General features: G+C 41.8%; 3 protein-coding genes across 3 annotated transcripts in view; all 3 read left to right on the forward strand.

The window, feature by feature from the left end:
• Window positions 1–249: 249 nt before the first annotated feature.
• On the forward strand, window positions 250–7,702 carry LOC122357978. The gene is made up of 6 exons (XM_043257687.1): window positions 250–1,340; window positions 3,130–3,535; window positions 4,448–4,552; window positions 4,618–4,752; window positions 6,316–6,478; window positions 6,551–7,702. Exons 1-6 carry the CDS (start codon window positions 1,116–1,118, stop codon window positions 6,777–6,779), a joined length of 1,263 nt encoding a protein of 420 aa, XP_043113622.1. The 5' UTR covers window positions 250–1,115; the 3' UTR covers window positions 6,780–7,702.
• A 515-nt stretch (window positions 7,703–8,217) lies between these two features.
• Window positions 8,218–11,630, forward strand: LOC122357996 (tryptase-2-like). The gene is made up of 3 exons (XM_043257708.1): window positions 8,218–8,412; window positions 10,249–10,404; window positions 10,552–11,630. Exons 1-3 carry the CDS (start codon window positions 8,368–8,370, stop codon window positions 10,603–10,605), a joined length of 255 nt encoding a protein of 84 aa, XP_043113643.1. The 5' UTR covers window positions 8,218–8,367; the 3' UTR covers window positions 10,606–11,630.
• A 201-nt stretch (window positions 11,631–11,831) lies between these two features.
• Window positions 11,832–15,404, forward strand: part of ethe1 (ETHE1 persulfide dioxygenase) — a 6,485-nt gene continuing 2,912 nt past the window's right edge. Inside the window, exons 1-5 of the mRNA XM_043257695.1 lie at window positions 11,832–12,207; window positions 13,115–13,259; window positions 14,009–14,157; window positions 14,822–14,951; window positions 15,228–15,317. Coding sequence (XP_043113630.1) covers window positions 12,052–12,207; window positions 13,115–13,259; window positions 14,009–14,157; window positions 14,822–14,951; window positions 15,228–15,317 — 670 coding nt within the window. The 5' untranslated portion in view covers window positions 11,832–12,051. The remainder of the gene's footprint in view (window positions 12,208–13,114; window positions 13,260–14,008; window positions 14,158–14,821; window positions 14,952–15,227; window positions 15,318–15,404) is intronic.

Genomic DNA, 15,404 nt, shown 5'->3' on the forward strand with positions numbered 1-15,404 from the left:
TTTCGTACACCAAGTTAAACTATGTTGCCATAGCAACTGCATGAAATGTTGATATATATATATATATATATATATATATACACATTTTATATAATTTATAAAATAATTAGCTTCAGTTTCAGGTCTCAATGATACTAAATAATGCTGATACATTACAGTATTATTTCAAATATTAAAATTATTATAATAATTAATATTATTAAAATATTAATATTAAACTGTTATAATCATATTAAGGCACTATTCTAATTGGTAACACTATATTTTTTACAATTGCATACCTATTACCTATTAGTTGCATACATGCATGCAATATTTCTAGAATAATAGCCATTTATTAGTGCTAATTAAGCACCTTATTCTACATCTTAACAACTACTGCTCTAACTATTAATAAGCAGCACATTAATAATTTATTGAGGGAAAAAGCGTTGCCTGTTCTAAAGCGTTACCTTAAATTTTTTTATGAATGTTTTGTATTTTACTTTTTAAATGATTTCATTGCAGTTTCAGTTTATTATTTGTGTCATTGCGTCAGCTAGCTAAAAGATGACTTTTATGTGTTGCTATGTTAACTCTCGTTAAATTTTTCAATGCTTTTAATGCGAGTTAACCCTGATAATGACCGCTGTGACCCGAGGGCTTTGAATCTCCGGTTTCCCATCCGTTAGTGTAATCTGACGTCTTAACTGAGTTGCTTTAATCTTGTTTCGGATCTAACCGCTCCCATTACTGATTGCAGGTCTCCCGGTGACTCCCAGCACCTCGCGGGTGGATGCTGTAACGCGATCGCCGGTAAAACCCTCCTGAGGTGAAACAGGATTCACGGCTCAAACGCACATGCACGTATTTTCCACGAGAGCTCAAGTCGAATGTGTCGCGTTTTATCGAATGCGTGAAAGGCTTCATGTAATGAAGTGCTGGTGATTTCTGACCAGCGGCGGTCATTAACCTTCATGCTGAGTCACTGGTTGTTTTGTGACCCGTCGGCCGCGGCGTATCTTTCTCTCAGTCGCTCAACTCTGACCCTGTCTAACAATAATCAGCATGCATTTTTCATCAGCCTATCTGTTACAGCCGGAACGCTCTTCATAAACTCACACTGAATGCACTGAATGTGTGACGCTGACGAGGTGAAGCACGACGAAGCCGGCCGAGCGTCGCAGCGGATCGAACGAATGGAATATTCAGCTCGCGGCACCTCGGCTCGACTTCTCTTGATGCTTATATCGGGTTTTGTGCTTTCGGGATTCAAGCGTCTTCTGTTGTTGGAGGAGGAAGAGAAGAATGGCCTGGTGTCTTTGAAGGCACGAGCTGACACGACGATGGCTCACGCCCAGGTGAGGACAATAGCCTCTTGATCTCTGTAACGATTCATCAAAAAGAAGCTGCGAGTCTGAAAAGAAACTGCAGCACGTGCGCTTTGTAGAGCATCTCGCTTAAAGGGACAGAACATGACAATTCTGTTACCGTTTGCTCACCCTCAGGCTGATCCAGACCAGTCTTCCATTGAACACAATAGAAACTATTTGGAAGAATATACAGTTACCAAGCCGTCCATAGTAGAGAAAAACACAGCTGTGGAAGTCAATGGGTACCGTCAGCTGTTTGGTTTTGTGTATCTGATATCAAAAGAACAAATCCTAACATTGTTAAATGATAATAACGGTAGTAATGTATCTGTGAAAAGGGTCGCAAACAATGGCATACGTTCGGGGCGGGACTATCTGTATAACTGACCAATGGCAGATGGGGGGAAACTGTAAACAATCACTATTTTTGAGGTAGTGTTTGGTTATTTTATTTATTTATACATAGCGCTGTCAAATCAATCAATCAATCATTTTTATTTATATAGCGCTTTTAACAAAACAGGTTGCATCAAAGCACTGAACAGGATAAAGCAGAAGAATACAATAATGACGAGAGTGAACAGTTTGTTATTAAATGCAGAGACGGTCTCTGGAATCAATTCAACGATAATCACTAGAAGTTAAGTGTCCCCAACAAAGAAGACAGAGGAACCAAAACCCCATCCATACAGAATGAAGAAAAAAAACCTTGGGAGAAACCAGACTCAGTTGGGGTCAGTTCTCCTCTGACCGGACGCCCAGCACTTAACTTCCTGTTCATTGTTAAACACAGCTGTGTCAATGACAAGTGCATCGTATTTTAGGAGTAGTGTTCCCGGTTCCAGCTGATATAATTAATCCAGCCTAGCAATCCTTTAATGGATTTAAATGATAAAAGTGTGTTGGTGTGTTATGTATAGGCTAGGTTAAAAAGATGTGTCTTTAGTCTAGATTTTAACTGGCAGAGTGTGTCTGCCTCCTGAACAGAGTTAGGGAGATTGTTCCAGAGTTTAGGTGCTAGATAGGAAAAGGATCTGCCGCCCGCAGTTGATTTTGATATTCTAGGTATTATCAAACAGCCAGAGTTTTGAGAACGCAGCGGACGTGCAGGACTATAATGTGATAAGAGCTCGCTCAAGTATTGAGGAGATAAACCATTCAGGGCTTTATAGGTAATTAATAAGATTTTAAAATCTATCCGATGTTTGATAGGGAGCCAGTGCAGTGTTGACAGAACCGGGCTAATGTGATCATACTTCCTAGTTTATCAAGATGTTTATCACGTTACATATCAGAGGTAACGTGTAAAGTGTGAAAATGAACGGCCCCAGTACCGAGCCTTGAGGTACTCCATATTTTACTTACTGCTACAAACTGATGGCGGTCAGATAAATACACAAATTATGCAAACAAAAACTTTTATTTTGGATGCAGTTAATTGTGATTAATCGTTTTATAGCACTATTTAATTGCACCTTCTTTTTTTTGTTTTTCTTTTACTTTGTTGCATGTAGCATATTTTGTAGCTTACCGAATTCAATTACATTTTTTATTTAATCTTGGAAATGTAATTGTATCCTTTTCCTTTATTTTTGTTTTTAATGTCTTGTTAACTAAATTGGCTGCTTATCAGAGGCAGAATAAATCTGTAAAACTAAACTAAATAAATCATGTGATCATCATCCAAAACCGATCTCCCCGTGCAATGTTTCAGTTTCTGATAGTCTATAGAGTCTGTTCAGGCTTGGTGATAACTGACCTTTGACCTTTCGTTTAGGGTTTCTATAGCATCAGCCCGGCAAAGGACAGCAGAGAGCCCCTTCAGACCTTCCCATCATGCACCTGTCCGGCTCTCTTAAACACGGCTCTTCCTCTGCTCACGGCTCCGGTGATGAAGGACTCGCCGCTCACGCTGATTCCTGGATCTGCATCGAAGAGCCTCGCTCCTCAGGCTCTGTGCGGAACAGGAAGTGGCTCTGTGCCGTTTCCTGTGACGCTGGTCCCTGCTGGCTGTGTGCAGCTGCTGGGCGTCTCTGAACTGGCCCCGTATTCTCTGTCTGTGCTCATGCCTCATCTGATCAACCCTCCTGAGAGAGACTCACCTGCTACTGAGGCTAAAACTACAGCCAGAGAAGAAGAGATCGGCGTACAGGAGTCTAAAAACCTTTCCACGGAGGAGACGGGTGAGGAGAGAGACGGAGAGAAAGACAGACAGATAGATAGATAGATAGATAAATAAAGAGGTAGATAGATGATGTTCAGGTAGATAGAGATGGAGATAATGTTCAGATAGATAAAGAGGAAGATAGATAATGTTTAGATAGATATAGAGGAAGATAGATAATGTTCAGATAAACAGAGAGGTAGATAGATAATGTTCAGATAGATAGATAAAGAGGTAGATAATATTCAGATAGACAGAGAGGTAGATAATGTTCAGATAGATATAGAGGAAGATAGATAAAATTCAGATAGATAGATAATGTTCAGATAAATAGAGAGGTAGATAAATAATGTTCAGATAGATAGATAATGTTCAGATAGATAAATAAAGATGTAGATAATGTTCAGATAGATAGAGAGTTAGATAATGTTCAAATAGATAGAGAGGAAGATAGATAATGTTCAGATAGATAATGTTCAGATAGATAAATAAAGAGGTAGATAATCTTCAGATAGATAGAGAGGAAGATAGATAAAATTCAGATAGATAGATAGATAGTTAGATAATGTTCAGATAAACAGAGAGGTAGATAAATAATGTTCAGATAGATAGAGAGGAAGATAGATAATGTTCAGATAGATAAATAAAGAGGTAGATAATGTTCAAATAGATAGAGAGGAAGATAGATAATGTTCAGATAGATAAATAAAGAGGTAGATAGCTAATGTTCAGATAGATAGAGAGGAAGAGAGATAATATTCAGATAAACAGAGAGGTAGATAAATAATAGATAGATAGAGAGGTAGATAGATAAATACTATTTGGATAGATAGATAGACAGAGAGAAAGAGAATGTTTAGATAGATAGAGAGGTAGATAATGTTCAGACAGATAGATTATTCCTGTTTTAATCCTCTTGTTTTCTCCTCAGATGTCTCGGGGCTCAGACTCTGTTCTTCATGTCCGTCTCGTCTGGCGTTGATCACGACCCTCATCCCCACCTTCCTCATCCTCATCCTCTGCATCGCCGTCACAGGTAACATCCGGTGCGCTCGTACTCCAGCGGAAACGGACGGATGACTCCCTGCTTTTCTCCTTCAGTGAAGTTCGTGTGTTTCCCGAACAAAGAGCGAGACGTTGATCCTCCTGCTGGCGGCTCTCAGAACTGCACCATCACTCCAGCGCCCTTCTACTCCGTCAAATACCCCTCGAACGACACCGTCAGCATCCCCTCGGGTACGGCAGCCACGCTCTACACCAGGCGTTATTCACTGTTAGCTCATGTTAGCAAACAGTCCGATGTTTGACAGAACCGGGCTAATATGATCATACTTCCTCGTTCTAGTAAGGACTCTAGTTTTGTTCCAGCTGAAGTTTATCGAGATGTTTATCACGTTACATATCAGAGGTAACGTGTAAAGTGTGAAAATGAACGGCCCCAGTACCGAGCCTTGAGGCACTTGTTGGAAACTTTTTTTAGCTTCTTTTTAAGAAGAGACCAGGAGATTCTTGGTAAAGCAGGAGATCGTTTTTTATTTCGTTGCTGTAGTCATCTGCAAGAAGTCTTCAAGAAATCTTTAAGAAAATCGTCAAGCAATCTCCAAGAAGATCTTCAAGAAATCTCCAAGAAACAAATCTAACTGAAACATGTTAGGTTGAAGTATATATGTTTCAAAGGGGAGGGGTACACAGAGGTGGAGACCAGTAAAACAAAAGTATGCAAATGCGATCAGGAACTTAGCCCAGAGCAGGAACTTTCCCGATCCTTGATCTATTTAGCATCCAGGTGTCATTCAAATGCATAGGTGAAACAAAAGGCACAGTTGTACCTTAGGATTAGCATTCACACTTGATTTAGGACACCTACCAGATGTTCAAGAACTGAAAGACAAAAGATAACTGTCTCGGGGCTTGGGCTTCCTGCTCTTAGAATGTAAATCACAATACACATTCAGCATATACTGTTATATTGGAGTCTGTGTTTAACCTTTTATAAATTTGTAATACAACACACTCCATATTTTACTTACTGCTACAAACTGATAAATAAATTCAAATTCAAATTTTATTTGTCACATACACATGCATACATGGTACGACATGCAGTGAAATGTTTTTTACCACCGTCCAGCGTCGAATATAAAAAATATATATATATATATATATATATTTATATATATATATATAAATATAAAATATAAAAAAAATATATATATATAGAAAGAAGTGTACAAAATATAAAAAATTAAAAATAAAATAAAGTGTAAAGTGTAAATACGCAAATTATGCAAACAAAAACTTTTATTTTGGATGCAGTTAATCGTGATTAATCGTTTTATAGCACTATTTAATTGTACTTTCTTGTTTTAGAATTTTAATTTAATTTAGATTTTTTTTTTTATTTAGAAAAAGGCTCATCTTAGTATTTGTTTCCAGTCAAAATCCAAAAAATTTCTTGGATTAAGATTCTTTTACTAGATAATCAAAATGACATAAGATTTTTAGTCTTGTTTATGGGAATAACAAAAAGTGCATTTTTCTTAAAATAAGTAAACACCTTTGTTTCATGCAAAATGTACTTCATTGAGTTTTTTTCCCCTGAAATGTGTACCTCCTTGGAACAAGCTGAATAAATGAGCTTTCCATTGATGTAAGGTTTATTGGGAGCAAAAAAAAACAAATATTGCCTTCAAAGTTGTCCAAATGAAGTTCTTAGCAATGCATATTACTAATCAGAAATGAAGTTTTGATATATTCACCATAGGAATTGTCTCCCAGATTCCTCTCTTTGTCTCCCAGATTGCTCCGCTGGGTCTCGAGGCTCTCGTATCGTCGGCGGTACGGAGGCTGTGAAGGGTCAGTGGGGTTGGCAGACCAGTTTACAGTATCGGGGCAAACACGTGTGTGGAGGAGCCGTGGTCAGCCCTCGCTGGGTCATCACCGCCGCCCACTGCTTCATACAGTGAGTGTGAGACAGACGCCGAGACCAGGCCCGCCTCACGACACTCATGTCTGCGCTCGTCTCGTTTCACAGATACGACATGAAGCAGGAGTCGGACTGGATCGTGGTGGTCGACACCGTGAGCGTCTCGGATCCGTCTCAGGGAAAGCGCTACCAAACGCTGCAGATAAACACGCATCCGCGATTCTCGCTCGACAACAACGACTACGACCTGTGCATGCTGCGCACCAAGACGGAGATAGAGATGGGAGGCGAGTTCAGTGAAACGCTTCGAGGGATCTGGAGAATGCGATGGATGTGAATGGGTGCCGTCAGAATGAGAGTCTGATAAAAGCTTCAGAATAAGCCACAGTCCATCAGTAAACATCTGGAGAAGACAGAAGATCAAACTAATCCATCATTAAGACGTTTTAACCGAAATATGATCCATAATCCATAATAACAAACATCAAAATCAAGACGCATATTTGCTTGATCTGCGCAGATTTCTCTCCTGATTCAGACCAGAACACACCTTCACCAGAGGAAGAGTTAAAATCATCTTAAGGCTGGATTGGTTTGATCTTTTGTCTTCTCCAGATGTTCACTGGTGGACCGGAGCGCTGTGATGTTTTTATCAGACTCTCATTTCGACGGCACCCATTCACTTCCATTGCAGAGACGCATTTCTCCAGATCCGATGAAGAAACAAACTCAATCTCAGACGGTCTGAGCGTGAGGGCATTTTGGGCACATTTTATTTTAGGGGTGAACTATTCATTAGAATACATGAAAATATAAATTTTTAGTTTTGGACGCTTCAGAAGACACAAGACGTGAGTTCAGTGGTCGAACACGACCGTCCAGCTCATGCTTACACAGAAAATAAAAAAGGAAAGCAGTGGAATAAATGTGTATGGACAGCCCTTCTATGCTGTCCTAAACAATATTTTTTAAATAAACAATTAAAACGAAAGAATAGAGGTGTTTTGAATTCTTGATGGATAACATTCGTTCTTGTTACACATCAAGAATTCAGTCGTAAGGGTCACTTTTTTGAAATTGAGATGTATACATCATCCCAAAGCTGAATAAAAATGGTTTGTTAGGAAAATTTATCTGAGACACAGCTATCTGAATATTTGAGGGAGGAAAAAAATCTAAATATTGATAAAATCATCTTTAAAGTTGTTCAGACTCACTGTGTGTGTGTGTGTGGTATGTGTGTGGTGTGTGTGTGTGTGTGTGTGTGTGTGTGTGTGTGTGTGTGTGTGTGTGTGTGTGTGTGTGTGTGTGTGTGTGTGTGTGTGTGTGTGTGTGTGTGTGTGTGTGTGTGTGTGTGTGTGTGTGTGTGTGTGTGTGTGTGTGTGTGTGTGTGTGTGTGTGTGTGTGTGTGTGTGTGTGTGTGTGTGTGTGTGTGTGTGTGTGTGTGTGTGTGTGTGTGTGTGTGTGTGTGTGTGTGTGTGTGTGTGTGTGTGTGTGTGTGTGTGTGTGTGTGTGTGTGTGTGTGTGTGTGTGTGTGTGTGTGTGTGTGTGTGTGTGTGTGTGTGTGTGTGTGTGTGTGTGTGTGTGTGTGTGTGTGTGTGTGTGTGTGTGTGTGTGTGTGTGTGTGTGGTGTGTGTGTGTTGTAGACGGCGTGAGGCCGGTGTGTTTGCCCCGTCTGAGGGAGTCTTTCCCTGCGGGCTCGTTGTGTGTGGTGTGTGTGTGTGTTGGGGTTGTGTGTGTGTGTGAAGGAGGTGTGTGTGTTTGTGTGTGCGTTTCTCTGCGTCCTGAAGTCCTCGGCTCCGCTCACACGCTCCGGGTCTCTCGCAGGCTCCGTGTCGTCTCACCTGAGACAGGCTTCGGTGCGGATCATCGATCAGACCGCCTGCTCACTACCCTACGTGTACGGCTCGCAGCTCACTCCCAGAATGCTTTGCGTCGGAGTTATGGAGGGAGGAGTGGACTCCTGTCAGGTATCCACATGCATTAATGAATGAAAATGGTCCTTCTGTCATTATTTACTAAGTTAAAAAAGCTGTTTAGTGTTTAGTTGTTCACTGTCCATTGGGTTTTCAGTCCTGTAACAGCTTTCTGAGATTCACTCTCACAGTCTGTCTCTCTCTCTCTCTCTCTCTCTCTCTCTGTGTCTCTCTCTCTGTCTCTCTCTCTCTCTCTCTCTCTCTCTGTCTCTCTCTCTCTCTCTCTGTCTGTGTCTCTCTCTCTCTCTCTCTCTCTCTCTCTCTCTCTCTCTCTCTCTCTCTCTCTCTCTCTCTCTCTCTCTCTCTCTCTCTCTCTCTCTCTCTCTCTCTCTGTCTCTCTCTCTCTCTCTGTCTCTCTCTCTCTCTCTCTCTCTCTCTCTCTCTCTGTCTCTGTCTCTCTCTCTCTGTCTCTCTCTCTGTCTCTCTCTCTCTCTCTCTCTCTCTCTCTCTCTCTCTCTCTCTCTCTCTCTGTCTCTCTCTGTCTCTCTCTCTCTCTCTCTGTCTCTGTCTCTCTCTCTCTGTCTCTCTCTCTCTCTGTCTCTCTCTCTCTCTCTCTCTCTCTCTCTCTCTCTCTCTCTCTCTCTCTCTCTCTCTCTCTCTGCTCTCTCTCTCTCTCTCTCTCTCTCTCTCTCTCTCTCTCTCTCTCTCTCTCTGTCTCTCTCTCTGTCTCTGTCTCTCTCTCTGTCTCTCTCTCTCTCTCTCTCTCTCTCTCTCTGTCTCTCTCTCTCTCTCTCTCTCTCTCTCTCTCTCTCTCTCTCTGTCTCTGTCTCTCTCTCTCTCTCTCTCTCTCTCTCTGTCTCTCTCTCTCTCTCTCTCTCTCTCTCTCTCTCTCTCTCTCTCTCTCTCTCTCTCTCTCTCTCTCTCTCTCTCTCTCTCTCTCTCTCTCTCTCTCTCTCTCTCTCTCTCTCTCTCTCTCTCTCTCTCTCTCTCTCTCTCTCTCTCTCTCTCTCTCTCTCTCTCTCTCTCTCTCTCTCTCTCTCTCTCTCTCTCTCTCTCTCTCTCTCTCTCTCTCTCTCTCTCTCTCTCTCTCTCTCTCTCTCTCTCTCTCTCTCTCTCTCTCTCTCTCTCTCTCTCTCTCTCTCTCTCTCTCTCTCTCTCTCTCTCTCTCTCTCTCTCTCTCTCTCTCTCTCTCTCTCTCTCTCTCTCTCTCTCTCTCTCTCTCTCTCTCTCTCTCTCTCTCTCTCTCTCTCTCTCTCTCTCTCTCTCTCTCTCTCTCTCTCTCTCTCTGTCTCTCTCTCTCTCTCTCTCTCTCTCTCTCTCTCTCTCTCTCTCTCTCTCTCTCTCTCTCTCTCTCTCTCTCTCTCTCTCTCTCTCTCTCTCTCTCTCTCTCTCTCTCTCTCTCTCTCTCTCTCTCTCTCTCTCTCTCTCTCTCTCTCTCTCTCTCTCTCTCTCTCTCTCTCTCTCTCTCTCTCTCTCTCTCTCTCTCTCTCTCTCTCTCTCTCTCTCTCTCTCTCTCTCTCTCTCTCTCTCTCTCTCTCTCTCTCTCTCTCTCTCTCTCTCTCTCTCTCTCTCTCTCTCTCTCTCTCTCTCTCTCTCTCTCTCTCTCTCTCTCTCTCTCTCTCTCTCTCTCTCTGTCTCTCTCTCTCTCTCTCTCTCTCTCTCTCTCTCTCTCTCTCTGTCTCTCTCTGTCTCTCTCTCTCTCTCTCTCTCTCTCTCTCTCTCTCTCTCTCTCTCTCTCTCTCTCTCTCTCTGTCTCTCTCTCTCTCTCTCTCTCTCTCTCTCTCTCTCTCTCTCTCTCTCTCTCTCTCTCTCTCTCTCTCTCTCTCTCTCTCTCTCTCTGTCTCTCTCTCTCTCTCTCTCTCTCTCTCTCTCTCTCTCTCTCTCTCTCAGGGGGACAGCGGGGGTCCTCTGGTGTGCCGGACCGAGGCGGGTGACTGGCGTTTGGCCGGTGTGGTCAGTTGGGGTGAAGGATGTGGACGGGTCAATAAACCCGGTGTTTACAGTAAAATCACTTCTCTGCTAAACTGGATGGATCTGTACATCAACGTAAATGAAATTTGATATATATATATTTTTATATGTTGACTTTATTATTAGTTTTTGTCGCGCACAGCTCTACATTCAGGCTCGAACCCAGCATCATGTCAGCATGCATCTATAACAAGTCCACTAACGCTCGTTTAATTGTTTCAGGAAGCAAACGGAGAGTCCTTCTCGACGGCCGCCACGCAGAACAATCCCTTCTGAAGACAGCAGCGTCGCGAGTCATTACTGTTAGACCGATTGTAGCAGGCTTTACTGTCGTGACCGAGTGCATATCATGTGTGACGAAGGCTGCAATAAAAGACGACTGGGCCGGTGTGACTGGAGTCACGTACGCTCAGAGAAGGGTGTGTTTGATGAAGGAATGTGGTTTGTTCAGCTGCACAGTCACCGGTCAGCGTCGCATCCAATGCGTAACATGCTCATGAATATTAATGAGCGCGTGCTGTTGTTGCTAGGCGACCCACCGGGAGCGTCCCGTCCTGTCTCGTAATGGGACACTAATTCAAAATTCAGCATTTATATCTATCCTAAATCATGCTTTGCGATGATATCCTGCTTTTCAGTTTTACATCGCAGTTACGTCTCGCAATTATGTGTTTAAGTCACAATTAGATGAGTTTGCAGTATCTTGCAGGGCTGAAGCTTACTGGGCTAAATATTTGGAATATAAAATGTAGGATTTTTATCTCACAATTAAGTCTTTTTTTCTCAGAATTGCGGATTTCTGCGTTTTTAATCCATTCTGATAAATGCAAATAATATTAAATAAATCAATATTTATTAATAAATTAATAAACCAATATTTATTAATATTTTTATTAATTAATTTTTATTTTTTTTTACAATATTTATTGCTTTGATGTATTGCTCGTGTTGGAAACAAGCTCCCACGGTTCTGTGAATAGCATTAATTCTCACACAATATATTTGTTTACGTTCCTCGACAAAGATGTTGCTGTATTTATAAATCTTAATGAGTGGAAAATAATTTAACACGCTACAGGTTTCCGACTACGAAATGTTATCCTAACGTTAGCACATGGTTCCTTTTTGGTTATCCTTTGAGAATCAGTTAATGACTCTTTAGGGATATTCCACCTGAATATATAATCCGTGCCATCATTTACACAAAGGAAGACATTTTGAGGGAATGCTGGTCAGGAAACCGTTGATGTACTTCAATGTAAGTCAAAAGGATTTTTCTAAATGTTTTATTTATTTAGATTAAAGATGTTTCTATTTTTGAGGTTCATTGAAGGGTCACTTTCTCAGAACGCTGCAGGAAGGTTTTGGTGACGACCTAACTTTAACTTCAACGCTCCTGAAATCATAGTTGAACTCGAGAGCGCACTGCGCATGCGCAGACGCGTCAAAGTTCCCTAACGGGGTCGAATTTCGTAAACATTGCCCCCAGGAGCTGTTCTCTTCCGCCTAACTGTCTCTACCGAATGCTCACGATATATTAATCGACTTTAATGCTCGAGTCGGTGAAGCATGCGTCGTTCCAGCGCGTTCTAGCGCGGCGTTCTCGGAAGGAGGCGTGACTCCCGCGTTTACTGCTACATTGTGACGAGCGAAGTCCGTTCAGATACAGATCAGAGCAGGCCGACCGACCGAACCGGCTCGACGAGGAGACGGAAGTGAAAGATGAGTGCAGCTCTCGTGCGCAGACTGAGACCCGCGGTGTTCGTTGCGAGCCGCCCGTGGAGCCCCAGAGCCCCGCGGATCGAGCCGAGCAGCGCAGCCGCCTCAGAGAGACTCTACAGCGGCCGGATGGAGTCCCGCGCGCCGCTCTTCAGACAGGTCAGCCGCTTCTTCTGACATTACAGCTTACATAAGACTTGATCTGACAGCGGCGTTATAAAGCAATGCAGACACATGAAAGTTAAAGTTCAACTTTTCTTGCAGCGCCTGAGAACCTTTAGAGCCACAGCGTGTTTGTTACTGCTCTGAAATCATGCATTCATACACACTATGAACCATAACTCTAAACAAATTAGCAGGATTTATTAGACTTTGTGTGTGATATCAAGGCTCGCTAAAACGAACCTTTTATTTATTTAGTGGTATGCCAAATTAACAAGATTTATTATCCTTCCTTAATATTTACTGAGCACATTAGCAGATTTAATTTTATTTTAAAATTTGTTTAAATAAATTAGCAGTCACTACAGCTAAATGAACATATTTTTATTTATTTATTTTATTAAATGTATTTATTTATTATTATTGTAATCTTAGAGGTCACTGAAACTAAATTTATTAACCATTTATTTATTTTGTTAGCAAATTAGATTTAACACAATTTATTATTTATTTCATGTTTATTAATACATATAATTTATATAATTTATTTTTGATTTTCTTATTTATTTACTTATTTTATGATATCATAGGTGACTAAATGAAACAATTTTTGTTTAATATATATATATATATATATATATATATATATATATATAATAATTGTAATTTTTTTACTTTTTTTCTTACATTTTTAATTATTTGTGATGTCAGGGGATCCAATCAGTAGATTTTTTTATTTATATTTTTATTTATATTTTATTTTATTCATGCGTTTAATGTTTGTATCTCCGGACATGGCTGAACCCGTGCCCGTGAACCCGTTGCCTGTGGTATGGAGGCGATGGACAGATATGAGAGGAATGCTGGAGCCGACTGGTTCTGACCGATGCTGTGCTTTCTGCAGCTCTTCGAGGCTGAGAGCAGCACGTACACCTACCTGCTGGCCGACGCCGAGAGCCGAGACGCCGTTCTGATCGACCCGGTGCTGGAGACGGTGGACAGGGACCTGAAGCTCCTCTCTGAACTGGGCCTGACGCTCAAAGTGGCCTGTAAGCAGATCCCTCATCAGTGTGTGACTGTGCTGCTGTCTGGGACTTCTCTTTATAAGACATGCTGGCCTTGATCTCTTTAATCCAAATTCTTACATTCAATCGGGGATGTTGCTCTGCCGAGAAACACAGAATCTGCATCTAAAGAGAGTTTATTTATGCAGTGGCATAAATAATCTTTTGATGTATGTTTGCTGATAACTTCTAATATTGAAGTAGTTAAGAGAAAGTGTAAATGCGAAATTAAAACCTCCAGCAGGTGGCAGCACCTCACTGTTAATGAGCGAGTCATCCTGATTGAACCGAATCGTTTAAAGAGTCGATTCAGTCAGGAACGAATCATCATCTTGTTGCTCAGAGATTCAACACAGTGCCGTGTTCGGGATCACTAATATGGGAAATAAAGTGTTTAAAACATAAACCTATTCTTTTTTGAACTGTTGTTAAAAAGCATCAAACAATATTACATTTGTAACCATGGCAACTCTGCTGATCGCATTTTGGTTTGGGGTTTTAGGACAGGCTTCGATCCGTGTTTAAGAAACGTTATAAATGCATGAATTTTCTGACTTCATGATTCACATTCAGACTGAAGCATGCAGCTAAAGAAGAGCCTGTAAAAGCACAGTGAACGTCTTCAGCAAATAATCTTTAGTAAAACACTGGATAATGTCTAAACAACAGCTGTGTGTTCATCCCGGGTGCTGTGTGACGTGTGTGTGTGTGTGATGACCTCTGCTTCTCTGCAGTGAACACTCACTGTCACGCCGATCACATCACCGGCTCCGGCCTCCTCAAGAAGAAGCTGTTTGGTCTGAAGAGCGCTATCTCTAAACACAGCGGAGCCGCCGCAGACATCCAGCTCTCAGACGGAGACAGAGTTCACTTCGGGAAACTCGTACTGTATCAACCTCTCCACAGATACACACACACACACACACACACACACAGACACACACAGATACACACACACACACACACACACACACACACACACACACACACACACACACACACACACACACACACACACACACACACACACACACACACACACACACAGATACACACACAGACACACACACACACACACACACACACACACACACACACACACACACACACACACACAGATACACACACACACACACACACAGACACACACACACACACACACACACAGAGACACACACACAGATACACACACACACACACAGACACACACACACACACACAGATACACACACACACACAGATACACACACACACACACAGATTACACACACAGATACACACACACACAGACACACACACACACAGACACACACAGATACACACACACACAGATACACACACACACAGATACACACACACACACACAGATACACAGACAGACAGACACACACTCATGCACAGAGACACACAAGCACACACACATATATCATGTAAACAATAACAGCACTTCAGGTCTGTATATCGTGAAAAGCTCTATAGAAGTGAACGTTTATCAGATGCTCTTTTCAGCCGGGGGAAGTCGAGCTGTGACCGATCTGTGCTTTCAGTACGTGACGGTGCGAGAGACGCCGGGACACACGGACGGATGCGTGACCTACGTGACCGAAGACGAGCGCATGGCCTTCACCGGAGACGCTCTGCTCATCCGCGGCTGTGGAAGAACCGACTTCCAGCAAGGTCTTCATCTCTATACACCCATATAACAGCTCACAGTCAGGAAAGACAATATTTACCTGCCTTTATACTGAAAATAATCACAATACAAGCTGTGAAAAAATATATATAAAAAAATAATAAAAATATATATATATATATATATATATATATATATATATATATATATATATATATATATATTATTTATTTTTTTTTTTTTTGTATATTTGTTTTTGTAGTACTTGACATGTCCTCATGATGGCGACCCAGTAACGCTCAGCTCCTGTCTTCTTTCAGGTAGTCCTCTCAGACTGTACGAGTCTGTTCATAAGAAGATCTTCTCTCTGCCGGGACACTGTTTCATTTACCCCGCTCACGACTACAAGGGTACGTGACGACATCATTTACCACGGTAAACCACGTTAAAGACGCTCAAACCACGTTAACCGAGGGAGAACCGCCGTCCGGACACCA

The sequence above is a fragment of the Puntigrus tetrazona genome, chromosome 14, assembly GCF_018831695.1.
Source record: "Puntigrus tetrazona isolate hp1 chromosome 14, ASM1883169v1, whole genome shotgun sequence".
Taxonomy (NCBI): Eukaryota; Metazoa; Chordata; class Actinopteri; order Cypriniformes; family Cyprinidae; genus Puntigrus; species Puntigrus tetrazona.